Source organism: Bos indicus, chromosome 7 (genome assembly GCF_029378745.1).
Source record: "Bos indicus isolate NIAB-ARS_2022 breed Sahiwal x Tharparkar chromosome 7, NIAB-ARS_B.indTharparkar_mat_pri_1.0, whole genome shotgun sequence".
Lineage (NCBI taxonomy): Eukaryota > Metazoa > Chordata > Mammalia > Artiodactyla > Bovidae > Bos > Bos indicus.
Window position 1 is genome coordinate 19978442 of NC_091766.1, and position 27742 is coordinate 20006183.

Consider the following 27742-nt stretch of genomic DNA (forward strand, 5'->3'; position numbering starts at 1 on the left):
TCCCCATCCATGAAATGGGACCCACAGCACAGCCTTGCTTACTTTCTCTGCAATCACCCGCACGGTGTCCAGTCTGATGATCTTGGAAGGGCTCTCAGTCCTTGACACGCTCTCTGTGGAGGGGAGAGGTGACTGGCAGCTTCAGGAGGGCAGTCACTGGCCCTTCAAATTCATGTCTACCTGCCCCTCCCTTTCTCAAGAACCCACCATGGCTCCCCATGGCCCTTGAAAATCCTAACACCAGCAATAGTAGCTCCTGTTGGCCTCATGCCTGATACCACACTGGGTCCCCTCTTGAACATGACCCTTACCTCCTCCTCCTGAACAGGAGTGGCTGTTACTGGCCCATCTGGCAGATGGGAAAACTGAGCCTCAGGGACATAAGGTCACCAGCTCAGAGTCACTGAGCCAAACGGCATGAGGAGCTGGGTGCAGAGTCTGAGCTCCAGATACTCACTCTCCAAGGCTCAGTCCCAGCTCTAGGCCTTTGCTTGGTCTGTGACCCAAAAGAAGCTATTCTCCCACCCCCATGTGTCTTCTATGACCCTAGATGGAGCACTGCTTCCTCCAGGAAGCCCTCCTAGATATCCTGGCAGCTGAGGGAGAAGGCACGCCTTGCTCTGGGGTGCCTAGAAGGGAGGGGGACACAACCTTGCTTTTTTCTCTTTGTTGTGGTAATCTGTGTAACATAAAATGTACCATCTTAACTGTTTTTAAGTCCATAGCTCAGTGGCATTAAATACATTCACAGTATCATGCAACCATCCCTACCATCATCTCCAGAACTTTTTCATTTTCCCAAACTGAAACTCTGTCCTCATGAAACAGACTCCCCATCCCCTCCCCCAGCTCCTGCCCCACCATCTACTTCCTGTCTCTGTGGATCTGACTCATCTAGGATCTCCTGTGAGTGAAATCAGACAGTATTTTTCCTTTTTGTGTCTGGCTTTTCTCACTGAGCATCAAGTCCTCAAGGTCCATCCATGTAGCAAGTGTCTGAATCTCCTTCCTTTTTTTAAGGCTGAGTGATATTCCATGGATAGATGGAGCACATTTTATTTATTCATCACCTGTTGACGGATACTTGGGCTGTGTCCACCTTCCGGCTGGTGTGAATCATGCCGAAATTTCATGTACAAGTATCTGTTCAAGTCATAGCTTTCAGTTCTTTCCACATATCACCAAAAAAAATTATTTTACCTTCTTTTCAACCATTTTAAATTTATAAATACCATTCTCCATTAGCAGGCTGAATAAGAACAACCAGACTTAGCCCAGGAGCTACAATTCGCTGATTCTCTACCCTATCCTAATTATTTCTGTAGTTGTTCACTTTTGGTCTCTTCCAGAAATTCTGTGTATTTGTTCAACACTGTGTCTAGAGCTCAATAAACAAATGTCTTGAACTAATGAATGGACAGTTGGCAACTGTCTAATTGGCTCCATTGTCAATGACTGCCTGGTAAACGTGTTAAGAAGGATTCTGAGACTCTCTGGGCAAAGAGTGCCAAGGTCAATTGAGGCTGCATCATTAGCAGCTCCCTTACCACACTGCCTCAACCCTAGAGGCTGAGAAAGGGTTCCTTTTTAAAAAAATTTTTGCCACACTCCGTGGCATCTTGGTACCAGGGATTAAACCCACACGTCCTACATTGAAAGGTGGAATCTTAACCACTGAACCACCAGGGAAGTTCCTAGGAAAGGGCTATGAAACGATTCACCAGTGAGGTTGCTAAAGGACCCGGTTTCTTACCTGCAATTTCAAACTTGTCAGGCATCTCAGCTGTCAACTTCTGCATAGCAATGTCGGCCACGGGTCCCAGTATCACCACCGGGCGCTTGAAACTCGCTGAAGGGCAGAGAATCAATGACAAGAATCAGGATCCCATGTGGGGCAAGGACTGCTAGCCTCTTGCACAACTGCTTCTTCATTTTCTCCACAGTAGATCTAGTGAGGCCCATGGCTGCCCAGCTAAAGACTACAACTCCCTGCCTCCCTTGCAGTAAAGGTGGCCATGTGACTGTGTCCTGACCAATGGGATGCAAGCAGAATGATAAGCAAAGTCTGGGTTGTATCCTTCATGGAAAGGTAGGAGCTCTCTTTGACTTCTTACATTAGGACTGTTACTTGAAAGAAAAGGAAACTTCTTGTTTATACAGCTGTCCCTTGAGGTCTGTTAGAGCAGCTGAATCCAGCTAACTCAGTGGTTGGTAACTGCCATTACAACCCTCAGGCCACATCCGGTCCAGTGCCTATTTTTGTAAATAAAGTTTTATTGGCACAGAATCACATCCGGTTATGTCCCATTTCTCCTGTTTGTGTGTGTGAGTCGCTCAGTTGTGTCCAACTCTTTGCAACCCCATGGACATGTAGCTCACCAGGCTCCTCTGTCCATGGAATTCTCCAGGCAAGAATACTAGAGTGGGTTGCCATTCCCTTCTCCAGTGAAATCTTCCCAACCCAGGGATCTCCTTTATTGTAGACAGATTCTTTATCATCTGAGCCAACTTATTCTGGGTCACCTGCTATTCCCATCCTCCCACTGTTCTAAAAGCCTCTGCACCTGGTCTTAATCCTCTGCCCTGAGGCTGTATGTAAGAGCTTAATCTTTTCCCTTCCAGAATCTGGATAAGGTGTATTTTTACAACTGGTTCTCAGGTAGGGAAAGAATCTCCTGGTTTTGTGCGTATGTATTTTTGTCCTGGGCTTCCCTGGTGGCTCAGTGGTAAAGAATCTTTCTACAATGTGGGAGCCGCAGGAAATGTGGGTTCAATCCCTGGGGTGGGAAGATCCCCTGGAAGAGAGCATGGCAACATACTCCAATATTCTTGCCTAAAGACTCTCATGGACAGAAGAGCCTGGTGGGCTACAGTGCATGGGGTCACGAAGAGTCAGACACGACTAAAGCGACTTAGCATGGCATGGCACGGCATTTTGGTCCTAAGGTAACTAAAAGTGGGTGTTTGGGGTGGAAGGAGGGAGGTAAGGATTGTGGCTTTTGAACACTTATTTGAGGCCCTTCGCCTCCTCCCACCCTGGCCCACCTTCTCTCAGCACCACGCGCTCGTACGGTGGGTAGTGACCCTGTTTGGTCAGAGCTGACAGATCCTCGCGGCTCCGATGGGTGGTCTTCTTGGCTCCCCGACGAAGACCCCGCAGCCGCCAGAACTCGGCCCGTGAGTTGGAGCCCACTGAGGCTCCAGGTATGACCCCCACAGCCCGCTGAGCAGCCTCCAGACTGGCCAGCTGCTCAGCCCTGGAGAGAAGGGAGGAGGTAAGTGAGCACCAGAGTCCAGCATGACAGCCCCAAAGATGTCCATGGCCTGAATAGGGGGCGGTGTGGACGGGTCACCTCAGTGGGCAAAGGAGACTTTACAGGAGGGATTAATTTAAGGCCCCTGAAATGGGGACGACCCTGGCTCCCTGGGGGGACCCAGTGTCATCATAGGGTCCTTATAAAAGCGGGGGGGAGATACTTCCCTGGTGGTCCAGTTGTTAAGAATCCACCTGCCAATGCAGGGGACACGGGTTCAATCCCTGGTCCAGGAAGATCCTAATACCTCACAGCAACTAAGCCCCTGCACCACAACTACAGAAGCCTGTGTGCCCTAAGAGTCTGCGCTCCAAAACAAGAGAAGCCACTGAAATAAGAAGCCCGAGCACCGTGGCCAAGAGTAGACCCCGCTCACTGCAACTAGAGAAAGCCCGTGTGCAGCAAGGAAGACCCAGTGCAGCCAAAAATAAATAAATTAAAAAAAAAAAAAAAGGGAGGGGTGGGAGGGTCAGAGGCAGAGAGAGACAGGAGATGCCGCCCTGCTGGCTGTGAGGATGGAGGGAGGGGCCGAGAGCCAGGGAGGTGGTGCCTCTAGCAGCTGGAAAAGGCAGGAGCTTATGCTCCCCTAGAGCCTCGGGAGGACCCAGCCCTGCCCACATCTCGACTGAGCCCCATCAGATGCGTTTCGGACTTTGGACCTCCAGAACATGAGATGATAAATAAATGCATGTTGCTCAAAGCCCACAGGTTTATGGTAATTTGTTACAGCAGCTGCGGGAAACTGATACTAGTGCTGCTGGTTGGCTGGAGCCTTCTGCAGGGCTCTCCAGAGTGCACCACCAGGGATGCTAAGTAGTGATGCTAAACCTATTCCAGTGCGTGGTTGGTCCCCACCTGCTCTGGTTGGGGATGATGCCCCGCTCCTTCTCCCGGAGGTCACGCCCCATGCGCACTGCCAGCCACTGGCCTCCCCGGGTGGGACTCTGCCCGGGGCCAGGGTACAATGTGTCCAGCACGTGGAAGACATCTCCGCGGGTGAAGCCCAGGCCGGATGGCGGGCTGGGCTCCATCTCAAAGTGCGTGCGGATGTAGAAGGAGTCGCCCAAGCCAGACCGCACCATCTTCTGGAAGACTGGATGGGGAGACTCCGTGAACTGGTGGGACCCAGACCCCACCCCTCCCCAGGGCCTGACTGTGGATCGCACTCAGCCCTGGGCCACGCACACCTTTCTCTCTCTCTCTCTCACACACACACATACACACACACTCACTGTCCTGCTTGCGCTGTGTCACCAGCTCCACCTCCTCGCCAACTGGCAGCCCCAACAGGAAGTTCACAGCCTCCTCCCGGGTCAGGTTCTGGAACGGGGTATCATTCACCTGCCAGGAATGGGGTGCAGATGGGACGATGCCCCGGGTGAGAGATCCCAGCTCTTCCTCTCAACAAAGCTCTCAACCCTCCCCTTCCAGGGTTGCTGTCAAGAGTCCTGGAGATTAGGGGATGGCTTTCCAATGGAGGCATTGCCTTGTAGCACCCAGGCTTCACACACACTTGTGAAGGTTTGACCCGGAAACCAGGAAACGGGAAATATAATCAATTCAGGCACAACCAAGTCTCAGTGAGTGTTCAACATCAAGACATAGGAACGGGGGGGTCTCAGCTGTGACAGGACCAGGACACTGGTGGGAATTTGGTGAAACACGAACGAGGACTTCTCATGGTCCAGTGGTTAAGAATCCACCTGCCAATGCAGGGGACAAGAGTTCGATCCCTGGTCCGGGAAGATTCCACATGCTGCAAAGAAGCTCTATACAGTCAGCAAAAACAAGACCAGGAGCTGACTGTGGCTCATATCATGAGCTCCTTACTGCAAAGTTCAGACCTTAGTTGAAGAAAGTAGAGAAAATCACTAAGCCACTCAGGTATGACCTAAATCAAATCCTTTATGATTATTCAGTGGAAGAGACGAATAGATTCACGGAATTAGATATGACAGATGCAGTGACTGAAGCACTATGGACAGAGGTTTGTAACATTGTATAGGAGGTGGTGACCAAAACTATCCCCAAGAAAAAGGAAGACGCAGAGCAGCCAATATATATATATATATAGATATATATATATATATATATATATATACACACACACATAAATTTGAATGTCTCTGAGGGTCTTGCCAGTCCCCAAGGAGGCCCAAGAGGAGGGCTCACAGGCAGCAACAGACTCGGGGACCACCCAGAACGCCCACCGCCAGCCACCCCAGCTAAAACTCCCGCTCACCTGCAGAATCTCATCTCCCTCCAGGATGCCCTGGCCGTCAGCTGGGCTGCCCGCCTGAACCCCGGATACAAAGATGCCCACGTCATTGCCTCCGGCCAGCCGCAGCCCAATGTTCGTGCCCTTGAAGAAGCGGACCACACGCGAGTCTGGGCTGTACCTGCGCAGGGAGGCGGAGGCGGAGTCAGGTGGGAGGCGGAGTCAGGGCAGGCAGAGGCGGAGTCATGCGGGAGGCGGAGTCAGGTGGACTGTGAGCTTCCCAGCTTCGGAGCTGAACCTCCCAAACAGCCCCACGTGGGTGTCCCGGGAAGGCAGGTGGTGGGGACCGGGGAGGCACCCCGGCGTGTGCAGGTCCTCAGTTTTCTTTTGGGGCACATACCCGTGGTCCTCCACACTCTGACCGCTGGGCACCCTGTAGATGTCATAGTTTCTTGGCCTCGGGGAGTCTGAAAGGGAACAGCCAGTTTTCTCCAAGTGCACTGACCGGTCCAGCCGCCAAACTTTTGCTGTAGGGCATCCCTGCCCCTTGGAATGTGGCTGCCCAACCCCCGCTCCTTCCGGGGCAATTGTCCCTGACCTCTGAGGCCCATGCCAGCCTTCCACACTCTGCATGGCACAGCCTCATTGGCTGATATCAGAAAAACCAGAGGAGAGGTGCTCAGACTGACCACAGAGGTGCTCACCTGTTTGGTTTTAAAAAAATATATTTGTTGATGCCAAATGAGAAGTCAGCATTGTTGAAATGTCTTTTTTTTTTTTTTCCTGCTATGCCATGTGGGATCTTGGTTCCCCAACCAGGGATTGAACCCAAGTCCCCTGCATTGGAAGCACAGAGTCTCAACCACTGGACCACCAAAGAAGTCCCTGCTCACCTGGTTCTGACGCGGTCCTAGAATCCACTGAACTTTCCCGCGGAAGCCGGTGGCTCTCCCTGGTGGGGAACAGATTTGGGGTGGGGTTTGGGGGGTGGATGTTGAGCAGCAAATTTTACAAGAATTTGAATTTATCAGCACTTGGGTTTTAATTCTAGTCCTGCCCCTCTGCAGCTGTGTGATCTCAGGCCCTCTGCTCCTTATGACATGTCAATGACCTAAAGAGCCAATAATGAAGTAAGAGTTGGAACCTTGGCATGGGCTGTCCTCTGGCCTCTAAGACGGACTGAGGTGACCTCTACCCCTGGTTGTTACTCCTGTGTGGTCCCCTCCTCTAGAGAGACCCCCCTGCTGAGGGTCTGAGTCCTCCCACCAACAGCCATAGGAGGGAGCTTAGAAGGGGATTATCTACCCCCAAAAGCCTATAGCCCTAGACCACATCTTGGAACCTCCTATGGACAGGAGAGACCTCTTCCAGGCAGGCCACCATGGCTGCACCCTCAAGGTTACCCAATGTGGGAAAAGACATGCCCGTGTTCCCCTCTCATTTGGCCATCCTAGCCAATGGGGTTACATACACGGGGGAGTTGGTTCGGCTGGTGTCTGGACTCTGCTGCCCATGCTGAGGTGGCGGTGGGATGTGAGATGGTGGTGCCTGGGACAGTTCTGAGCCGAGGTCTGAGATGTCTGTGGGGGAAAACATGTCTCAGCCATGGGCATGGTCTCCCAGGCTGGACCCATTTCACGGAGGGGCACATCAGGCCTCTCTAAGCAAAGGGGCCCAGACCAGAGTCAGGCTCAGCTGGGAACCTCCAGCTCTGATTTGCTGTGTGGCCTTGGGCAAGTTTCTGTCCCTCTCTGAGCCTCTCAGGGCCAGGCTTACCAACCCCTGCTTGGCCCTGCCAGACACAGCCTGCTTCCCTGGCCCTCCGTTCGAACCTCCCTGCCCAGGGCCCCTCACCCTCCAGGAGGGAGCTGTCGCTGTCACTGACGGCCGGAGGGATATTCACCAGGAACTGGCCTCGGTCCCTGAGCACCAGCAGAGTCAGTTTCCCTTCCGATTTCTCAATCAGTTGGCGTGTGTCACTCAGCGACAGATTCTCACTGGACACCCCGTTGATCTAAAAGGAATCAGGAGAGGAGAGAGGAAGCAAGTTCACGAGAGATAGGGGACACTAGAAACAGATATTTTGGTGGGGGGACTACAAACACACAACTCTCAGGGGTTACTAAAAACAGACATTCTCAAGAGAAAATGATAGCATTCCTTCTGTGAGAGGATACTATGCCGAGAACTGACCTCTGGAAGAATTCTAGAAACAGTTTTCTAAGAGGGGTGGGGGATGCTAGGGAAAAATTAAAAATGGACTGACTCTCTCATCTCCCCAGAGAGGGAAATTTCTCAGGAGACACGGGGAACAGATATTAGATATTACAGATATTACAGGAGTAATAATAGAGACAACCCTAATTGGGGGTGAGGGAGTAAATACTTAAATACTAGAAACAGATGATCTCTAGGAGGTGCTAGAAACAGACATCCGGAAGTAGACTGGAAATGCACAATTCCTAGGGAGGGTTTAATGTCATCTCAACTCACCAGGAATCCATTTCTAACATTTCCTCTTGGGAATGTCCGTTTTCAGTAACCCTTGCGATTGTGAGTTTCTAGCCACCCCCCACCTCCAAGCTCTAAGCGTCAGCCCTAAGCCACTAGAAACACTCAGGGTCACTAGAAACAGACAACTCTGAGAAGAGTTTAGAAACAATCAACCAGAAATGATTTGGAAATCAAACATCAGGAATCACTAGAAACAGATTTTCAGGGGAGGAGTCTAGAAGGAAATGAACTCTTAAGGCAGAGCTGCCCCTTGCAGCCTGGTTTCTGGATCACTAGTATCCAGGCACCTAAGGCAGGTCCACGAATCAGTGCTGTAGCCAGCTGGCCATGTGATTCTGAGGATACTAGAAACAGACAACCCAAAGGGAGTACTAGAAACCAACATTTGGCAATGGATTAGCAGCAGATAGGGGAAAGGGCGGAAAATCCTGCATAGCCATCTCCAACCTTTGGAAAATAGGTAACAATGCAGCCGGCAAGTGGTTCAGCTCTGCTGACCTTACTGGGTGTCTTGGTAGCACTGTTACTCTCTGGCCCTGGTCTCCCTGCCTCTAATGGGAAGCCTGGGCTTACCTGGAGGATGAGGTCTCCTTCCTGAAGCCCACTGTTCTGGGCAGCCAGGCCCGAATCTGTGATGTGCTTGATGAAGATCTGACTGCCCAGTTTGACCCCAAAATCTGTGGGAGGAGGCGGAAAACTGAGGCAGGGCCTGGGGTCTAGGCTGCCAGGGGCTCTCAGATCCCAGCCTTTTCACCTGCTCTCTACCACCCTGCCTTCCCGGCTGCTGTCCTAAGGGGACGGGGCAAGCTTCAGCATTTCCAGCGGGCATTCTCCACCTCAGGTATCTGTCAGCAGGTGACAGCAGACCTGGTGCCCCATAGCTGGAGATGCAACACACGAGCACCAGGTGGTGCCAAGAGCTGGGAAGATGGAGAAATCAGGGAGGTGGGGAAGTGGCCTTGGTGGGAAGGGGGGAAGCCATTTGGGACGAGGTGGTCGGGGGACAGCCTCTCTACAGGGGTGATGTCTGAGCCAGGTCTCAGATGAAGCAAGGGAGCAAACCCTGCAAGGGTCTTGGGAAGGTTGTTTCAGGTGGGAAATGGTCTGTGCAAATGCCCTGCGGCAGGGATTCTGATGTCATTGCATGGTGGTTGGCAGTAGGCACCTGAGAAAGGGCAGAGCCCGGGCTGTCCCTTCCAGACACCCTGATGACAACACCAAAAGGGCTTCGGGGTCACAATCCCCAATATTCAATGAGATCACAACGAACATTTTCAGGAGTATTAAAATTATGATGTGGGGTAGAGGTCCCAGTGCCATTTGTCACATCGTAACCATAATTCCGAGATCATGATTCTGTCCTTGAATCAAGAGGGAGTGAGAGGTCATGTCTCTTTACCTCTGTAGAGGTAAAGGTCTACTGTTCTCTACCTATGAACACCTTGACAATCTACTGATGTCATGATGTGTGAGCTTCCTGTTTCTCTAAGAACATGCCACAAATTTAGTGCGTATAATACACACAGATTTATCTCACAGTTTGAAATGGGCCTCATGGGACTTAATTCAGGTGTGGGCAGGGCTGATCCCTCCAGAGGCTCCCAGGGAGCACTGGCTCCTGCCTTTCCCAGCTTCGAGGCACCACCTGGCTTGCGGCCCCTCCCTCCACCCTCACAGCCAGCAGCTCAGCATCTCCCGTCTCTCTCTGCCTCTGATTCTCCCCCTCCCTCTTATAAGGACACTGTGAAGACACTGGGTCCCCAGGGAATGTAGGGTCGTCCCCATCTCAGGGGCCTAGCTTAATTGCACCTGCAGAGTCCCCTCTGCCCCGTGAGATGACACGTCCACAGGTCCTGGGATAGGGCGTGGACATCTTTGGGGGCTGTTATTCTGCTGAGCACACACCACGCGCGACCAAATGTCAGGGCAGCAACGAGGCCCTTTCCCAGGGATTCCAAGACCCCCTGCCGACAACATAGCCCTAAGGCTCACCATCACTCTCTCTCTTCCGCACCAGCACGGACTTCACGGGCCGCATTTGCACGTCCTGCCGTGGCAGCCGCTTGAAGCCGGACACCAGGGCCAGCCCGTTGGCCTCGGAGCCGCCACCTGGGCTCCTGCGCCCGCGGCTGCTGGCCCGGCTCCGGCGACCTGCTCTTGGCCGACGGGAGCGCTCGCCCCAGGAGCGGCCAGAGCCGCTAGACGTGTCCCCCTCGTAGCCCCGGCCGTGGTCAGCCTCCTCCAAACGCCGCAGCCTGTCTTCCTCATCTGAGTCCTGGTGTCCCGGGGCAGAAGTGACCTTGGTGGCAGGCACCTGGACTTTCCGGGGACGCTTCACCGTCTGTTAAGGGAGGCAAAGATGGGTGGGGGGCCAGTTCAAGGCTCTGGCCCATCCCCTGGGCAGCCCTGGGGGACTCTGGTCCCTCTGAGCCTCAACATCCAAGCTATGAAATGGGGACACAATTCCATTGGCTTGGGGGAAGCTTATTCATTTGCCCATGGGCAGCATGATCGGGGATTGGGGATGGGGTGGGGGACTCAGCCAGGACAGAGGTGCTGCTGGCAGGAGCTGCCCCTCCCACTCACAATGTTGGCCATCTTTGTGCAGGTCTTGAGTATCTGAATGGCGAAGGTGGAGGTAACACTCTCCATGGAGACCCCATTCACCATGACAATCTGGTCCCCTGTCCTGAGGGAGAAGGCCAGGTCTCAGGGAGGAGGCCTTGCTGGGAGCCCCTCTCCCCAGGCCTTCCCTGAGGGCCCCTGGCAGGTACCCCCAGCTCTACAAGGCCTGGTTCCAAACCATCAGTGTCCCCAGGCTCACAAAGACAACCTTCTGGGCCTCAGTTTCCTCATCTGTAAAGTGGGGCTGATCAAAGAACCCACATAATAATGAAATGCAATTGTAGAACAGAAACGGCAATTGCGGCTGGCATCTCCATACCGCCTTACTTTTTTCTCTAGGCCCCCCTCTTCATGCTTTTCTTCCCTTCTCTCTCTGTTTCACACTCTATTTCTCTCTGAAGCTGGCCCCCGATTCTGAGTATCACATCACCTGTCAACCACTCGGGCCCAAGAACCATTTTCCCCAAAATAACTCCCAGGAGCCTCCTGCCCCCAAGACCTCAGGATACTGGGTCACTCTCCCTCCAGCCAAAAAGAGGTTTCTAGGATATTTGTTCCAGGAGCGTTCCAGGGCTACCATAACCCCGAGAACACAGTCAGTCATGCTGCCAGCTTCCAGTCCTGTGTTGTCAGAGCTGGGAGGTGCCAGGCACATTTTAGCCTCCAGACTCTGGACCATATAGGTCCCTCTTCTTGACACACCTGTCCCCTGTAACCCAGCTGCCTTGACACTCACTGTAGCCAGCCCTCAGCCGGCCCTCCAGGCACCACATCGGACACAACCACAGATCCACCGGACCGGTCTCGGCCACCAGAGATTGCGATGCCAAAGCCTCGGCGGGGGTCCTGAGAGGGGATGAGAAACAGAACGCGATTCTGCTTTTCACTGGGACAAAGGCCATCCTACGGGGACCGGCCCACTGTTTTTGTTGGCGCCCATGCAGGGAGAGGGAGGCCCCACCTTGCTGATCGTGGCAGTGTACTGTTCCCAGATGGTCAGCTCCTCCATGTCCAGCACCTGGAGGGGGGTGGCAGGGAAGGTGGCTGTGAGGATTCAGGGGTCTCCATACCTGGGTGGGGAGCCTAGCTCTGACACTCTCCTGGCCCAAGCCTGTGGGATGGTTGCAATGTCTCCTGAGACCTCAGTTTTTTCATCTGCAAAGTGGACTTAAGTCAGTGGTTCTCAACCCAGAACTGTTCTGCCTCCTCCAGGGGACACTGTGTGGTATCTGGGATCATCTGTGGTTGTCACAACTGGGTGTGCTCCTGGCATCGAGTGGGAGGGGGCTAGGGATGCTTCTCAAATTCCTTCAGTGCACAGGACAGACCCCACCATAAAGAATCATCCATGGGCTTCCCTGGTGGTACAGTGGATAAGAATTCGCCTGCCAATGCAGGGGACATGGGTTTGATCCCTGGTCCAGGAAGATTCCATATGCCATGGGGAGCAACTAAGCTCGTGCACTACAACTACTGAGCCCATGCATCTAGAGCCTGTGCTCTGCAACAAGAGAAGACACCTCAGTGGGAAGCCCGTGCAGCACAATGAACAGCCCCTGATTGCCGCAACTAGAGAAAACCCGCGCATAGCAACAAAGACCCAGAGCAACAAGAAATACAGAAAAAAAAAAGAAAAATGATCCTTTCCCAGATGTTAATGGTGCTGAACTGTAATGGAAATAGAGAAGGGGCAAGTCCTTGTTGCTTTCCCTCTGGGAGATCTGACTCGATGCCTAGTGGGCATCGAGCAAAGCCCACAGGCACAAGGGACTCACTCTGCTCCAGACCCGCAGGCCTCCTCGCCATTCCTCCAACACGCCAGGCCCGGTCCTGCCCCAGGACCTTTGTACACACTTTCTCCTCTGCCTGAAACTCTCGTCCACCAGATCTCTACCTGGCTTCCTCCCTCACTTCCTTCTCCCAGCCACCCAGTCTGCAACCGGCCCCTCCTCACCCCACAACAGACCAGTTTATCCACCTCATCCAGATTCCCAGTTCACAGAACCTGTGATCCCTTGACATTCTCTGAATTTTAAAAATCTGGTCACTGTATTTCTCCCTCTAGAATGTCTGCTTCGGAGGGCAGAGATTTTTATCTGCCTCGGATTCTATCTATGGAATGATTAAATGAAGTGCTTCCTTTGCGCCAGGCTCTTTGCAGTAAGATCTCATTTAATCTGCTCACTAACAGGTGTTCTGTTAACAGATAGTCTATTATTCATCTGTTATATGATTTTTTTCCAGTAGTCATGTATGGATGTGAGAGTTGGATCATAAAGAAGGCTGAATGCCGAAGAATTGATGCTTTTGAACTGTTTGGAGAAGACTCTTGAGAATCCCTTGGACTGCAAGGAGATCAAACCAGTCAATCCTAAAGGAAATCAACCCTGAATATTCATTGGAAGGATTGATGCTGAAGTTGAAGCTCCAATACTTTGGCCACCTGATGCGAAGGGCTGACTCATTGGAAAAGACCCTGATGCTGGGGAAGATCGAAGGCAGGAGGAGAAGGGGACGACAGAGGATGAGATGGTGGGATGACATCACCAATTCAATGGACATGAGTTTGAGCAAGTTCTGGGAGATGGTGAAGGACAGGGAAGCCTGGCATACTTGCAGTCCATGGGGCTGCAAAGAATCAGACACGACTGAGCGACTGAACAACAATCACAGATGAGGAAAGCTGGGTCCAGAGAGGGAAAGTCACTTGCCAAGACAACAGAGCAATTGGAGCGTAGGGGTGGAGAGGCGTGGCTTCTGTTATTTTCAAGTCCAGGGTACAGAGGAGATCAGAGGCTTTGGGAATAGAAGTCACGCAGCCAACAGAAGGGGGTATGTGGCCCACACCTATCCCTTACTTCTATCTGGACGTGCTGCTGCCCCTGGGGGGCCTTGTAGAAATGATGCCCCCTCCCCACACAGCATAGCAGGTGTGGGGGGATTCCCTGTGCAGTGTGTGGTGTTTCCCTGCCTTTTCTTAGAGGTTCCTGGGAGAGCAGCATTCCAGGCTCCAGGGAGGTAGGAGGCCCTAGGAGAAGAGGGAAACAAAGCCAAGGGCGGGGCGTCATGAGCCCTCCTGGGAGCTGGGTCTGCTTTGCACCACCAAGATTCAAATCCTTCAGTGTGCACTTGACTGGCTGTGGTGGTACTTCTCCAGCCTCATCTTCCCCATCTGTACAATGGGTACCTCCCTCACCCCCGCTGCCCCATCTTTCAGCGCTGAGGTGTGAGAAGGGGGCCTGGAGTCTCCCACAAATAGCAGTAGGAGCCTCTGGAGGGACGGCAGTGGTTGTAGTGAGAAGTAATAATAATGATCTTTCTCCTCTGTGTAACATTAATAAGCAACACTATTTCATGAGCTGCCAGCGAGCACTATGCAGTACCCATTCCTTTACTCCTGAGTGACCTCAGGAAGCGGCTCTGCTTCTATTCCTGCCTTCCTGCTTCACAGGGGAGGAAAAGGAGGCCCAGAGAGGTTCAGTAACGTACTAGAGGTCACACAGCACTACGTGAACCCTGGCAGTCTGTCCCACGCCTTTGCTCTCAACCACCTGGTCCCAGCACCCTTCTGTTCTTTTTTTTTTTTCCCCTTCTAAACATTTTTCGGAACTAAATCTTTTCACTTGCTCTGATTTTATGTTTGGTGTCATTAAATGATCCCCTTGCATTTTGAGTTCCTGGCTCTATTTTAAGAATCAGCCCCCAGGGAATCACAGCCCTCAGGGGGCAGGCGCAGGTGGCCATGGCTTGTTCTGGCTCGTGCAGGTTCGCCTCCACGGATACTGGCAGGCTCTCTGACACCCATAGGGTCACACCGAACCCCGCAGCCCACCTCAGCTTAGTTCACCCCCAACCTTTCCCCGGCTGACTCCTGTGCCTGGACACCCTCCCAACATGCATACAGCTGTCCCCTGACACTTGGGTCTCAGCTTAAAAGCCACCTCCCCAGGAAGACCTCCCAGACTAGCCAATCTTCTCTGGCTGGCATGCTACCACTCCTCTGCTCTATTGATTAGGTTTTACTCATGGCTTCCAAAACCATCTTCAATTACCCTGTTTAATCATCAATTTGTGATTTTCTGATCTTTCTTCTTGGGTGTGAAGGCTAGGCGGGGCTGTCTCTCTGGGTACTTTGCTGATTGGTCCACCAATCAGCCTCCCTTCCAGGCTTTTACACATGCTGTACTCCCTGGCAAACTCCTATTCATCCTTCACAGCCCCAGGGGCAGTGTCTCTTCCTTCAGGAAATAAGTCCTCAACGCCCCCCCAAGACACATACATTTCTTGCCTCTGATTATTGAGGCCTGGGAGGTCCCAGTCCACCTGTCTCCCTTAAACCCCTGAGTCTGGGGATTCCTGGTAGTCAGGGTTGGGGGTCCTGGGACCCCATCATTGTCCCCACAGGACAGCGTGTGTGGGGAGTTTGCGGAATGCACTAATGGTAGAATAAAAGGCTGATTTTCCCAGGAACTCCACCAGGTTCTCTGGGAGATAGTGGAGGACAGAGGAGCCTGATGTGCTGCAGTCCACAGGGTCGCAAAGAGTAAGACACGACTTAGCGCCTGAACAACCACCACCTGCAGGTACGTCCAGAGTTCCTGGCCTCCTCAGCCCCGCCCCCCTCCAGGTGAGCTCCGAGGGGGCGGAGCCCGCGCCTACATCCCCGCCCCTTGCCACGCGCGGGACAAAAACACCGGAGACTAGAGGCCTCCGGAGGGGACTGGGCTTACCGAGTCACACCGGCCCAGGCACGTGGTTGCCAGGCTGCTGATCACTCTCCCCCTCCCCGCCCCCACCTCTGGGAACCACAGCGGGGGTCGGAGTGGGGGAGGGGAGGGGACCACAAATACTCGAGTTGAGGACGGGATTCTGGGAGCTGCTGCTTGCTGCCTGGAAGGAGAAAGAACTTCCCGGCCCTAGAGCCTCGGGTGGTCTGGCCTGGGGCCAGCCACAGATCTCCTGAGCCTGTTCACCTGTTTACCCCTCTGGGGCCCGACCTGAGACGCAGAAGGGTGGGTGTGACAAAGTCGGTTCAAGCTCCAACACTGGAGAACGAAGCACACCCCACTCGCCACAGGGCCACGGGGATTCCCTGCCCCAGCCCCGATCGGCCTGCCCGATGCAGCAAAACTGGACTCTCAAGCCAGATCCCCCAAGTTAACAACTCTGTATACAGTAGACACTCAATAAATGGTGATCTCCTCTTCCACAGCCTCACTGCCTTCGCCAAAGCCGTTCCAGCCCACATAGTCCCTGCCTACGTCCCACCCTTAGTGCTCAAGCTCAACTCGGCCCATCCCCCTGGGAAACTGCACACCTACTATGTACGAGGAGCATTTTCCCCCCCTCCTAGGATCCTCCCCACGCCCTTCTATAAAGTGACCATCACCCACTTTATAGACGAGGTTCTCAAAGGCGTGGACTCACTGGCTGGCTCAAAGTTACACAGAAAAATCGGAATTTGAACACCGGTTGGCCTGCTAAGGGACTTCCCAGGTGGCGCTGGTGGTAAACATCCCGACTGCCTATACAAGAGACAGAAGAGACGCGGGTTCCATCCCTGGGTCGGAAAGATCCCCTGGAGGAGCATGGGACAGAGGAGCCTGGCGGGCTACCGTCCACTGGGTTGCAAACAGTCACACATGACTGAAGCGACTTAGTACACACACGAACGCTATCTGTTAAGGGAAGCAGACCCGGGGCAGAGGGAGCCCCCGGAGGCACGCTGGAGGCCAGTGGGCGCAGACACTCTCCCCGTGCTAGCCTCCACATTCTCCTGGGCCTCAATTTCCCCATCTGTTACCTAAGAAAGGGGTAATCTGGGGTCCCGGGTCCCGGTCCCAGCCCCGACCCCACCTCGGTCCCCTTCCCTCTCCAGCCCTCCGCGGGCTACTCGCCTGGAATCTCACCGCCATAGTCCACCCTGGGGGCTGTCCAGCGCCTCTGGCCCAGGGCGGGGGGCCTAGAAACAGTCAAAACTGGACCCCACCCTGGCGGCTGGGGAGGGTCGCGGCGAAGCAGGTGTCCAGCACTTGCCCTCCTCCCGCCCGCTCCGCCGCCAGGGCTGCACCTGCACCTCTTCCTCCTCTGAGTCCCCTCCCGGCCCCGCCTCTGTCCCCGACACGCCTCCGGGACGCCGCCAAGGCCGCCTTCGCTCACACCCTGCCACCCCTCCCAATACAGGATCCAGGCCCTGTGGTGGGAATTCCAGGCCGTGTTTTCCGCCCAGCTGCGCACTAGCCGGCGGCCGGGTTGGAGACCTGCCCGGAGAGGCTGCAAGGAAGACCAGGCAGGGATTAAAGCCGTGTTTGGAACGGAGCCTGCGCTTTGGAAGGTTTTCCATCCAGGAAAACCAATGCGTGTTGAGATTCTGTAGAGAGACGTGTTATGATTAGGAGCTAGCCAAGGTTCAGAGACCTCCCAAGAGTAGGGCTGATCTTTCTCGGTCACCTCATCTTCAGCAAGTTCACCCGATTTTATTTGATTTTTTGATTTTTGGGAGTTTATTTTAGAGAGGAAACTGAGGCCCAGAGAAACCTGGGGTGGGGTGAGGGGTATGGACTTTCTGAAGGTGTAGGCTGATATGAGACTTCCCTTTTGATGTCCCCTACAGTGGAGGATCCAGAAGGTGCACAGCGGTCACCTCTGGGCCTGGCCAGAATCCAGTGTTTTCAGCCTGTCTTCACACCTGGCCCTGGGTTGGGTCCCCAGCTGGGAAGGGCGCTCAGCGAGGACAAGGAAATTCTTTAAGATTCTTGGAGTAAAGGTCATGCTTCTTTCTCCACCCCTTGACTCACCCTCAAGGGACCTGTCTAGGAATAATTGGACCAGAGCCGGAAACCCTCTACCTGGGGGTGTGGAAGGGAGAAAGTCACCTGGGTAGGTGGAGCCACCATTGGCTCTGCCCTCACATTCCTTCTTGCTTAAAAAAAATAGAGCCTGAGGCTCAACTGTTTCCTTGTCCCACCCAGGTCAAGGTTGAAGGGGCAAATCTGGGCATAGACACCCCTTCCCAGCCTCACCCAATCAAGACTGGGCAGAAAGAAGCTCCAGATTGTGGGAAGAGGGGAGGCAGAGGGGAAAATTAGGGATCAGGGAAGTCTTCCTGGGGGAGGGGGCATTGCCACTGGGGTTTAGAAGATTGAATATTCCTGTTGTTGGTCAGTCACTAAGTTGTGTCCGACTTTTTGCCACCCCATGGAGTGCAGCATGCCAGGCTTCCCTGTCCTTCACCATCTCCCTGAGTTTGCTCAAACTCATGTCCATTGAGTCGATGATGCTGTCCATCAATCTCGTCCTCTGTCATCCCCTTCTCTTGCCCTCAGTCTTTCCCAGCACTTTTTCCAATCAGTCAGTTCTTCTCATCACGTGGCCAACGTATTGGAGCTTCAGCTTCAGCAACAGTCCTTTCATTGAATATTCAGGGTTGATTTCCATCAGCACTGACAGGTTTGATCTCCCTGCAATCCAAGGGACTCCCCAGAGTCTTCTCTGGCACCACAGTTTGAAAGCATCAGTTTGTGATCAGCTTTTCTTTATGGTCCAACTCTCACTTCCATACATGTCTACTGGAAAAATCAGCTTTGACTATACAGACCTTTGTTGGCAAAGTGATATCTCTGCTTTTTGATACACTGTCTAGGCTTATCACAGCTTTTCTTCCAAGGAGTGAGTGTCTTTTAATTTCATGGCTGCAGTTACTGTCTGCAGTAATTTTGGAATCCAAGAAAATAAAGTCTCACTGTTTCCATTGTTTCTCCATCTATTTGTCATGAAGTGATGGGACCAGATGCCATCATCTTAGTTTTTTGAATGTTGAGTTTTAAGCCAGCTTTTTCATTCTTCTTTTTCACTTTCATCAAGAGGCTCTTTAGTTCCTCTTCACTTTCTGCCATAAGGGTGGAGTCATCTGCCTATCGGAGGTTGTTGCTATTTCTCTTGGCAATCTCAGTTTCAGCTTGTGATTCATCCAGCCCAACAAGAAGGTTGGATAAGAATTTGCCAAATGTGCAAGAATACAGTCAAATCCTTTGAGGCCCCCAAGGTTGATATCTCACCTCTCCCCAAAACACTAAAGATCCCAGTTAGCCAAAATTTACCCCTCAAGGGTGCCCAAAGTCTTCCAAGGCAATAACCCTTTTTAAGAGCCCCCTTCTAAGGACGTATTTGGACCCTCATAAGTAAATCAGTGTTAGTTGCTCAGTCATGTCCGACTGTTTGCAACCGCATGGACTGTAGCCCACCAGGCTACTCTGTCCATGGAATTCTCCAGGCAACAATGGAGTGGGTAGCCATTCCATTCTCCAGGAGATCTCAACCCAGGGATCAAATCCAGGTGTCCTGCATTGCAGGCAGATTCTTTACCATCTGAGCCAACCTCAGCCTTTTCCGATGTGACCTTGGGCCACCAGCGGGTGACCTTGGGCCAAACATGAAATGATTTTAGGTAAAAGAAGGTCAAACTTTAAAAAAAAAATAGATGTATATTTGCTTTAATGAGTTACAGGAAAAAACATAAATAAATTCTCTACTCCCACATGTATAAGGAATTCGTGGCTGCGATTACTGGGGAGGAGTTACTGATTAGGATGTAGGTCTGGCAAAATCAGACAAGCGGGCTGCTTAAGGAGTGTTAGCTTTGCTGCAACCACTGTTACACAGGTATCCACGTGCCCATTTGCAGCTGAGAAAACAGACCAGACGTGTCAAGTAGTGGGCCCAACTAGAAGAGCTGGGTTTGGCTCTGTTTGATGCCACACCCCTCACTCTATATGTAGGGTGATTTACCCCTCACTCCCCCTTGAAACCCCACTTTAATATCTGAAGACATGTTTAGTAGACACTGTTGGCATTGAGTGGGCTTCCCAGGTGATTTAGTGGTAAAAAATCCACCTGGCAATGCAGGAGATGTAGGTTCCATCCCTGGGTCAGGAAGATCCCTTGGAGGGGGAAATGGCAACCCATTCCAGTATTCTTGCCTGTAGAATCCCATGGACAGAGGGAGCCCAACAGGCTACAGTCCATGGGGTCGCAAAGAGTTGGACACAACTGAGCATGCACACACTCCTATTGGCACAGAGTGGACAGAGGCCGGGGATGCTGTTCACCACCGCCAAGTGCCCAGGACAGCCCCACCCCAGAGAAACATCCAGTCCCAAAAGTCAATAGTGCTGAGGTACAGAAACCCCACTTTAAAGCCCTCTAAGAAGGGGGATAACCACCCCAAGATACATGGTCTTCCTTCAGCCACCTCACATACTTCATTCCCTGTTCAAGAACACTCAGCGGCTCCCCAGTATCCATGAGATAACCTGTACTCAAATTCGGGGCTTTGGAGAAAGGTGCCTCCAGTGCTGCCTCACAGAGGGAGGGTCATTCATGCATTCATGTTCTCACCTATTCAGTCGTTCATGCAAAAAAATATTTCAAGCCCTTGTTAAGCACCAGGTGAAGGAGGAAGTGAGGGGGTAAGGAATTCCCGCCTGAAGTTGCAGTGCTGATTACCACCAGGAGGAGGCAGCGTGCACATGGCCTGAAGTGATGTTGTGGGAGGGGAGGATACTAGGAACCTGGGGGATGACCCTTCTCTGCCCCTTCTGAGCCCCAGAGGGGGAAACTGAGGCTCAAAAAGGGTGGGGACAGGGTTGAAGTCTCCCTGATTGGTGGCCATCAGGAAGGGTGGGAACCTGCAGGGAGGGAGTGGTGGTCATTCACGCCTGAGGCTTAAAGCCTCCCTGGTGGAGGCTGCTTTGCTGGGCTGCAGGAGGCGGAGGTGTTATTTGTGGTCAAACAGGTCTGACCAGAACCCAAGAATGAAGCTGCTCAGCCACCTGGCTGGGCGCTGGCTCATTCAATTACTGAGTGCCCACTGTGTACACCCAGTTCCTACGCAAGCCCTGCCCTAAAGAAGGCTGAGCACTGAAGAATTGATGCTTTCAAACTGTGGTGTTGGAAAAGACTCTTGGGAGTCCCTTGGACAGCATGGCAATCAAATCAATCAATCCTAAAGGAAATCAACCCTGAATATTCATTGGGAGGACTAATGTTGAAGCTCCAATACTTTGGCCATCTGATACAAAGAGCCGACTCATTGGAAAAGACCCTGATGCTGGGAAAGATTGAGAGCAGGAGGAGGAGAATATGAGACAGTTGGATGGCATCATCGACTCAGTAGACATGAGTTTGAGCAAATTCTAGGAGATAGTAAAGGACAGGGAAGCCTGGCGTGCTGCAGTCCAGGGGGTTGCAAAGAGTCAGATATGTCACTGAATGACAACAACAAAAGGAAGCCCAGGGCCCTCAGGGAAGATAGACGATGGTCTAATCTTCAGGTAGCAGAAACAAAATGTCCAATCTAGATTTCTGAGAGCACCTGCACAGAGACACACCTGGTCTGGGGACTCCTGGAGGGCTTCTCTGAGGAGGTGTTACTGAGATTAACAGGAGTGACCTAAGTGAGAGGGATCTGGGAGGAGGTAACAGCTAGACCTGAAGGGGGTAAGGGAGGCACCATGGGAGAGCTGGGTGGACAGCCAGTGCAAAGGCTCTGGGGCATGACTGGGCCTAGAATGTTGGAGGAACAGTGAGGAAGACTTTGTGACTGGAACAGAGTGAGTGAGGGAGAGAGAAGGAGGAGGGGAGGGCAGGGAGGAGACAGGGGCTTCTGGCCCCAGGGAAGTTGGGACCGAGGAGGGCTATGGCCGAGGAAGGGGCCAGGGCCTGATTCAGGGGCCCACTGGCGCCCTCTGGTGGCCCACTGCTAGGCCGACAGACTGAGTGGCGGGGCCAAACCTAGGGGAGCTGCGAGCCCAAACCCAGAGGCCCTGCAAAAAAAAACCAAAAACATTTTAAATCAAGTTTTATTTTGGGAGAATTCCCTGGTGGTCAAGTGACTAGGACTCTGCGCTTTCACTGCCCAAGGGCCCAGGTTCAATCCCTGGTCAGGGAAATAAGATTCCACAAGCCGCGATGCCAAAAAAACCAAGACATTTTATTTTGGACCTTTTAATTTATCTTATTTTATTTATTTAATTTTGGCCGTGCCTCTAGTGGGATCTTAGTTCCCCGACCAGGGATTGAACCCAGGTCCTCGGACAATGAAAGAGGGGAGGCCTGACCACTGGACCAACAGGGAACTTCCGGGACCATTTTTAAATTGACAGAAAAGCTGATGTAATTCAGAGAGTCCCCCTATGCCTCTCACCCAGTTTCTCGCAACATCATTTTACATGACCACGATGTACCTGCCAAAACTAAGAAACCACAGTCTCATCACCGCTAACTACACTCCAGGCTGCGTTCAGCTTTTACTGCCCCAGGACCCCGTTTAGCATCGCGCAGCATGTCCGGTCCACACATCTCCTCGGGCTCCACTCCCCCTTGCTCCATGGGCCTTTCCAGTCTGGAGACCAGGCAGGGGTTTTGCACGCTACTCCTCATTTGGGGTTTGTCCAGTGCTTTCCTTGTGCCTGGACTGGGGTTATGGGTTCAGGCAGAGGGCATGGGAGGAAGGGCAGATTCTGGGGTGCGGCCGGCTTGTGGATGCTCACAGCACTGAGGTATGTCCCAGCAGTTGGCACCGTGAGGGCGCTGGAGCACCCTGGGGAGAGCACTTTGATGTTGGAAGGAGGGGGGTGAAGACCCTTCTGGGGGCAGCTGCAGGGGGGCTCACAGAGTGTGTTCCCCGATCGCCTGCCTCCTGGGTGCGAGGAGGCCCACCGCAGGGGGCAGAGCAGTGCCTGTTGTGAATCCCAGCCTCTCTGCCTCCAGCCTCAGTTTTCTCATCTGTATAGTGGGACCTGCTTCTGCCTGTGAGCACTGTGATTGGGAAGGTTCACAAACTAAAGCAGCTGGCACACAGCAGGTGCACAGAAAGGTTCACCTGGGCTCTCTGTGGCTCCATCCCAACTTGGGTCAGGAGGAGGGAAATAAGCTCCTAGTAGGAAAAAATGAAGTGAATTATGGTGTCCCCCAGGGCTGGACAGGGATCACCCACAGAAATGTCAACTTCGAGGTTTCATCCTTTGGTGCAATGGCTGAGGGAAGCACCCACACCCCTGATACCTGCATCCCTGTCTCCTGTCTGGCTTTTGCACCTGTGCCCCCGCCAGCTGCCCCCACCACGTCCCATGAAAGGTCCCTCGTGACCCCCAGTTTGCTAGGGGTCTTATCTGCTTTGTGACTGAGCCAGCCACAGCTGGAATCCGTCCTTCTGAAGTGCAGAGTACTGGTCTTTCTACTCTGCTCAGAATCTTAGGTGGTTCCCCATGAGCTATTCATTTCTTTATGGAGCACCCACTGCACACCAGGCCCTATACTAGGAACTCAGGACACTGCAGAGGTAGAGCTCACAGACTTTCAGAACAGATATGCAGTAATTGTCTGAGGGACTTCCCTGGCTGCCCAGTGGTTAAGGCTCTGAACTTCCACTGTAGGGGATGTGGGTTTGAGCCCTGGTCAGGGAACAAATATCCCACATGTTGTGTGTCTCGACCAAAAGAAATAAATAAACAGAACAGTGTCAGCAATTAGCGTGTGGCTAAAAAGCTGTGGCTTTAGCTCAAGAACATTCCACAGTTCCCTAGCCTTTGGTCAAGGATATTTATTGAGCATCTGATCAATGCCAGGCTCTTGGCACTCTTCTTAGTTATCTGTGCTTCTTATGGTCTTCAAATTATTTTACATCCCTGTAAACTATAGGAATGGCTTCCCTGGAGGCTCAATGGTAAAGAGTCCACCTGCCAATGCAGGAGACTTAGATTCAATCCCTGGGTTGGGAAGATCCCCTGGAAGAGGAAATGACAACCCCCTCCAGTATCTCCCCTGGGAAATCCCATGGACAGTGGAGCCTGGAGGGCTACAGTCCATGGGGTTGCAAAAGCATCAAACACAACTTAAGGACTTCACAACAGCAAAGTTACAGGAAACTGGTAACATTGCAAACGATTCTTGTCCATAGACATATAAATGAATTTTGTCCTGTGGAGACTGTTGATTATTGTCCTGTGGTTATTGACCAGTTTTATAACTATTTGTTATTTCATTTCAGCCTTGATTGCCTGTGTGTGTTCTTTCTTAATAGTCTCTCCTTTAAACAAGCTGTAAGATCTTATTAGTTCACATATTAATTAATGAGTTAAGTAAACTCATAAAGCATTGTTTATTTTTAAATATATATTTTTGTTTATTTGGCTGCACCAGGTCTTAGTTGCAGCATGTGGGATCTAGTTTACTGACCAGGGGTCGAACCCAGGCCCTCCGCACCAGGAGCATGGAGTCTTAGCCACTGGACCACCAGGGAAGGCCTTGTTTGTTTTATATTAGAGTATAGTCATGCTTTTATATTTTTTTGAAAAAAAAAAAATCCCTTACTCCATTACACTGAAAGCCTTCACTCTAGCATCCAAGGCTCCTCCCTCAAGAAATTTCCACCTACTCCCTCTTACCTGTTAACATCTTCAAGTCCCAGAACATTCTTCCCACTTTTCTTCCTAATCACCCTGAACCCTGTCTTTCATATGTCAGCAAATGCTCTTAGTTCTCCCTAAAATGTGTCCAGAATCCTCCCACTTCTTTCTCCTTCTGAGCCTCCACCTGGTTCACCCCATCCTCGCCCACCTGGACCAGCAGAGTCCACTCCTCCAGGTCCCTGGTTCCACCCTCACCCTCCACAGTCTGTCCTCCCTGCAGCAGCCACCAGATGGCAACAGTGAGCGCCAGAGTCAGGCCCCACCCCTCCTCTGCTCACAGCTCTCCAGGTCTCCCACCTCTCAAAGCATAAAAGCCCAAGTCCTTCCGGAGGCTCACAATGTCCTGCAGGACCTGCCCCGTCCCCTCCAGGCCTTCCCCCGTGTCTCTTTCTCTCCCCTCTGTCCATCCACAGAGGCCTCCCAGCTGTTCTACCAGGCACAATCCTGCCCCAGGGCCTTTGCACAGGCTGTGTTTTGCGCTTGGAATGCCCCTCCCCCAACTACTCCATTCAAGTCTCTGCTCAAATGTTCCCTTCTCAATGAGTTCACAAAATTACAAGACGTCTGTTCCTTGGAAGAAAAGCTATGACAAACCTAGACAACGTATTAAAAAGCAGAGATATTACTTTGTCACCCTGAGCCGACAAAGCTGTGGTTTTTCCAATAGTCATGTATGGATGTGAGAGTTGAACCATAAAGAAGCCTGAGCACTGAAGAACTGATGCTTTCAAATTGTGATGGAGACGACTCTTGAGTCCCTTGGACTGCAAAGAGATCCAACCAGTCAATCCTAAAGGAAATCAACCCTGAATATTCATTGGAAGGACTGATGCTGAAGCTGAACTTCCAATACTCTGGCCACCTGATTCTAGGAACTGACTCATTGGAAAAGACCTTGATGCTGGGAAAGATTGAAGGCAGGAGGAGAATGGGGCAACAGAAGACAAGATGGTTGGATGGCATCACTGACTCAATGGACATAAGTTTGAGCAAGCTCCAGGAGATAGTGAAGGACAAGGAAGCCTGGCATCCTGCCAGGGGTCCATGGGGTCACAAAGAGTCGGACATAATGGAGCAACTGAAAAGCAACGAGTTCTCCCCTGATCTTTCTACTTAAGATTGTGAAATACCTCCCTGCCTGTTTTACTCCTATCCCTGCAACCCAATCCAGTACTCTTGCCTAGAGAATTCTGTGGACAGAAGAGCCTGGTGGGCTGCTGTCCATGGGGTTGCACAGAGTAGGACACGACTGAAGTGCATTGGAGAAGGAAATGGCAACCCACTCCAGTGTTCTTGCCTGGAGAATCCCAGGGATAGAGGAGCCTGGTGGGCTGCCGTCTATGGTGTCGCACAGAGTCGGACATGACTGAAGTGACTTAGCAGCAGCAGCAGCTGTACCTCTTTCATTTTTTTCTTTTTCTGTAATACTGACCCTCTTCTAACCCAGGATATAGTTTACTTCCTCATTGTCTCTTGTTTCTTGTCTGTCTTCCTCCACCGAAACACAAGCCCCACAAGAGCAGGGCTCTTTGTTTCTCTTGATTGCCCCCTGAATCCCCAAGGCCGGGGACACAGCACACAGTAGTGGGTGCTCCTTAAATGCAGGTTCATTCCCTGGGCAGCCCCTCCTCCCAGTCCTGATCCCGGCTAACCTCAGCCCATTCCAAAGGGTGTCAGGCTCCACCTTGAGCAAACACAGCTTCCCTGGCACCAGGCCAGACCTGAGGAGGAAGAACAGGAACCCAGACTCCCGCAGTGGACTTTCCTCAGAACCGGGGCCACAAGGAAGCCCTGAGCCAGGGAGGGAGGACTCTAACAAGATGCTGAAACTGGGGTGTTGGCTGGTAGGGGGGCTTAGGCAGCCCCCACCCCTCCCCCGCTCTCCACATTTTCACTCCTATCAGGCTGACAACCGTACTTTCCTGTGCAGCCCAGGGCAGGTGGCTGCCCCTCTCTGAGCCTGGATTTGACCTCTGCAAAACAGGAAGGCAATGAGATGCTGCCGCTGGTCTGGCATTCTGATTTTGGGGGGGCAGTTTACCCTGCCCCTTGCGTGATTGGGAATTTATTACGTGCTCTACCATATGCTATTTTCAGCAGCCCTGTGACATGGTGTCTCTATACCCATTTCACAGAGTGGAAAACTGAAGTCAGAGCTCTCTGATGCCATGGGGTTTTCTCTCTCCAAACCCCAGCAGAGGTATATTCCCTCCTAACTCCTCAGACCCTGAATCTTAGCATCTCTGTTTCCCAGGAGTGACTCCAAATGCCAGCCGCCCCCACCCCGTACCCTGCAACTGGGACGCTCATGCATTCTGAGCCCCAGAGGGCCCTCTTCATCTCGGACAAAGAGCTTTGAGGTGCAATCAGACACTTGGCTGGCTAGGATGCACTCTTTGTCCTGCACTTTTTTGGGAGAAAATGACCCAGAAAAGCTCCTGCCACGGGACTTCTGTCTTCTTGGGGGTCTAATCTTCCTTTGCCTGGAAACCATCGTGGCTTCTTGCCCACAGTCTGCTCTGCAGACTCTTGTGGCCATCATCCACCCACTCATTGCTTCATTTCTCCATAGGAAGATTTCAGCCAGAGAAGAAATCGAGATAAGGAGATAAGCCCTCCTCCCCCAGGACCCTTGTCGCCCCCGGCTCCAGCAGCAGGGGTGGGGGGAGATGAGATGCAACTGTCTGAAAACTTGGGGGCCTCTTAAGAAGTTCCAGGAGGTCCAGATACCAACCAGGTGCCAGTTTGTCTCACCTGCCACTTCCCTGCCAGCCTCCCCTCCTCAATTTGGGAAATCAGCGGCCAACTGGTACCCCCCTCAGCCTCCCTGAAAGAGCCTGGGCCCACAATGACCCTCTGAAGTCTGTGGCTGTGGCGTCCTGGGCAGGCTGCCAGGGGCAGTAACTGCCGGCCAGATAATCCCTTAGAAACTATGTCAAATGCCCACACAGGAGTGTCGGTTTCCTGCCTTCCCAGGAGCCTGGTGGTGGGGGGAGGTGGCAGGGGGCCCAGGACCTTGTGGGGGGAGCCCCATTTGGACAGTACCTTTGGGGTGGTAGGCCGATCGGGCTGGGGGACTCACCTGTCTAGGAGGCTGGGTGGCCTCTGGGCGGGCAGCAGCAGTCAGGGCCTGGATGTCCGCCTGGCATCGGGGGCAGGGAGGGGACCTGAGGCTTGGGCTCTGGCTTGCCCACTTGTTTGCCCAACTTCTCCTCTCTGTGGTGGCCACAGACTGGCCGGGCCCGTGCCAGGTGGAACCAGCAGGGCGACAACCACAAGCCGACTGGCAAGAGTGAGAGAGACCTGGTTGGGTGTGTGGTTCTGTCGCAAGGTGCGCTCACGTGGGATCTGCTGGCCTTAACCCCTGACCGCCCGGAGGCCAGGGATGCCCAGTCCCACCCAACTTGCGCTGGCTACCGCCAAGCCCTTGGCATCAGCAAGAGATGGGCCCATGTGGCAGGTGGAAGACACTGGTAGAATAAATTCAGAACTGAGTGAATGAATGGTGCACCCCCGCCTGTACCCCCCCGTGCCCCCCGCCCGCACCCCCTGCACCCCCGCGTCCGCATCCCCCACCCCCCCATCGCTCCCCCTGCCTTTCT

At 52.7% G+C, this 27742-nt stretch overlaps 1 protein-coding gene across 5 annotated transcripts in view; it reads right to left on the reverse strand.

Moving 5' to 3' along the window:
- TJP3 (tight junction protein 3) overlaps positions 1-27435 on the reverse strand; it is a 30544-nt gene extending 3109 nt beyond the window's left edge. Inside the window, exons 1-18 of one of the 5 annotated variants that reach the window (XM_019964468.2) lie at positions 27223-27435; positions 25793-25861; positions 11633-11689; positions 11408-11517; positions 10633-10735; positions 10039-10387; positions 8620-8723; positions 7436-7546; positions 7004-7112; positions 6426-6484; positions 6131-6236; positions 5933-5999; positions 5557-5713; positions 4547-4655; positions 4170-4407; positions 3046-3257; positions 1754-1849; positions 43-113 (exon numbers count right to left, since the gene is read on the reverse strand). In XM_019964468.2, the coding sequence (XP_019820027.2) occupies positions 43-113; positions 1754-1849; positions 3046-3257; positions 4170-4407; positions 4547-4655; positions 5557-5713; positions 5933-5999; positions 6131-6236; positions 6426-6484; positions 7004-7112; positions 7436-7546; positions 8620-8723; positions 10039-10387; positions 10633-10735; positions 11408-11517; positions 11633-11680 (2049 nt within the window). In that variant the 5' untranslated portion in view covers positions 11681-11689; positions 25793-25861; positions 27223-27435. Of the gene's footprint in view, positions 1-42; positions 114-1753; positions 1850-3045; positions 3258-4169; positions 4408-4546; positions 4656-5556; positions 5714-5932; positions 6000-6130; positions 6237-6425; positions 6485-7003; positions 7113-7386; positions 7547-8619; positions 8724-10038; positions 10388-10632; positions 10736-11407; positions 11518-11632; positions 11690-16064; positions 16417-16568; positions 16756-25792; positions 25862-27222 lie in introns of those variants that run through there. The other 4 variants (XM_019964467.2, XM_019964466.2, XM_019964469.2 and 1 more) reach the window with 4 other exon arrangements.
- Between the last annotated feature and the right edge of the window lie 307 nt (positions 27436-27742).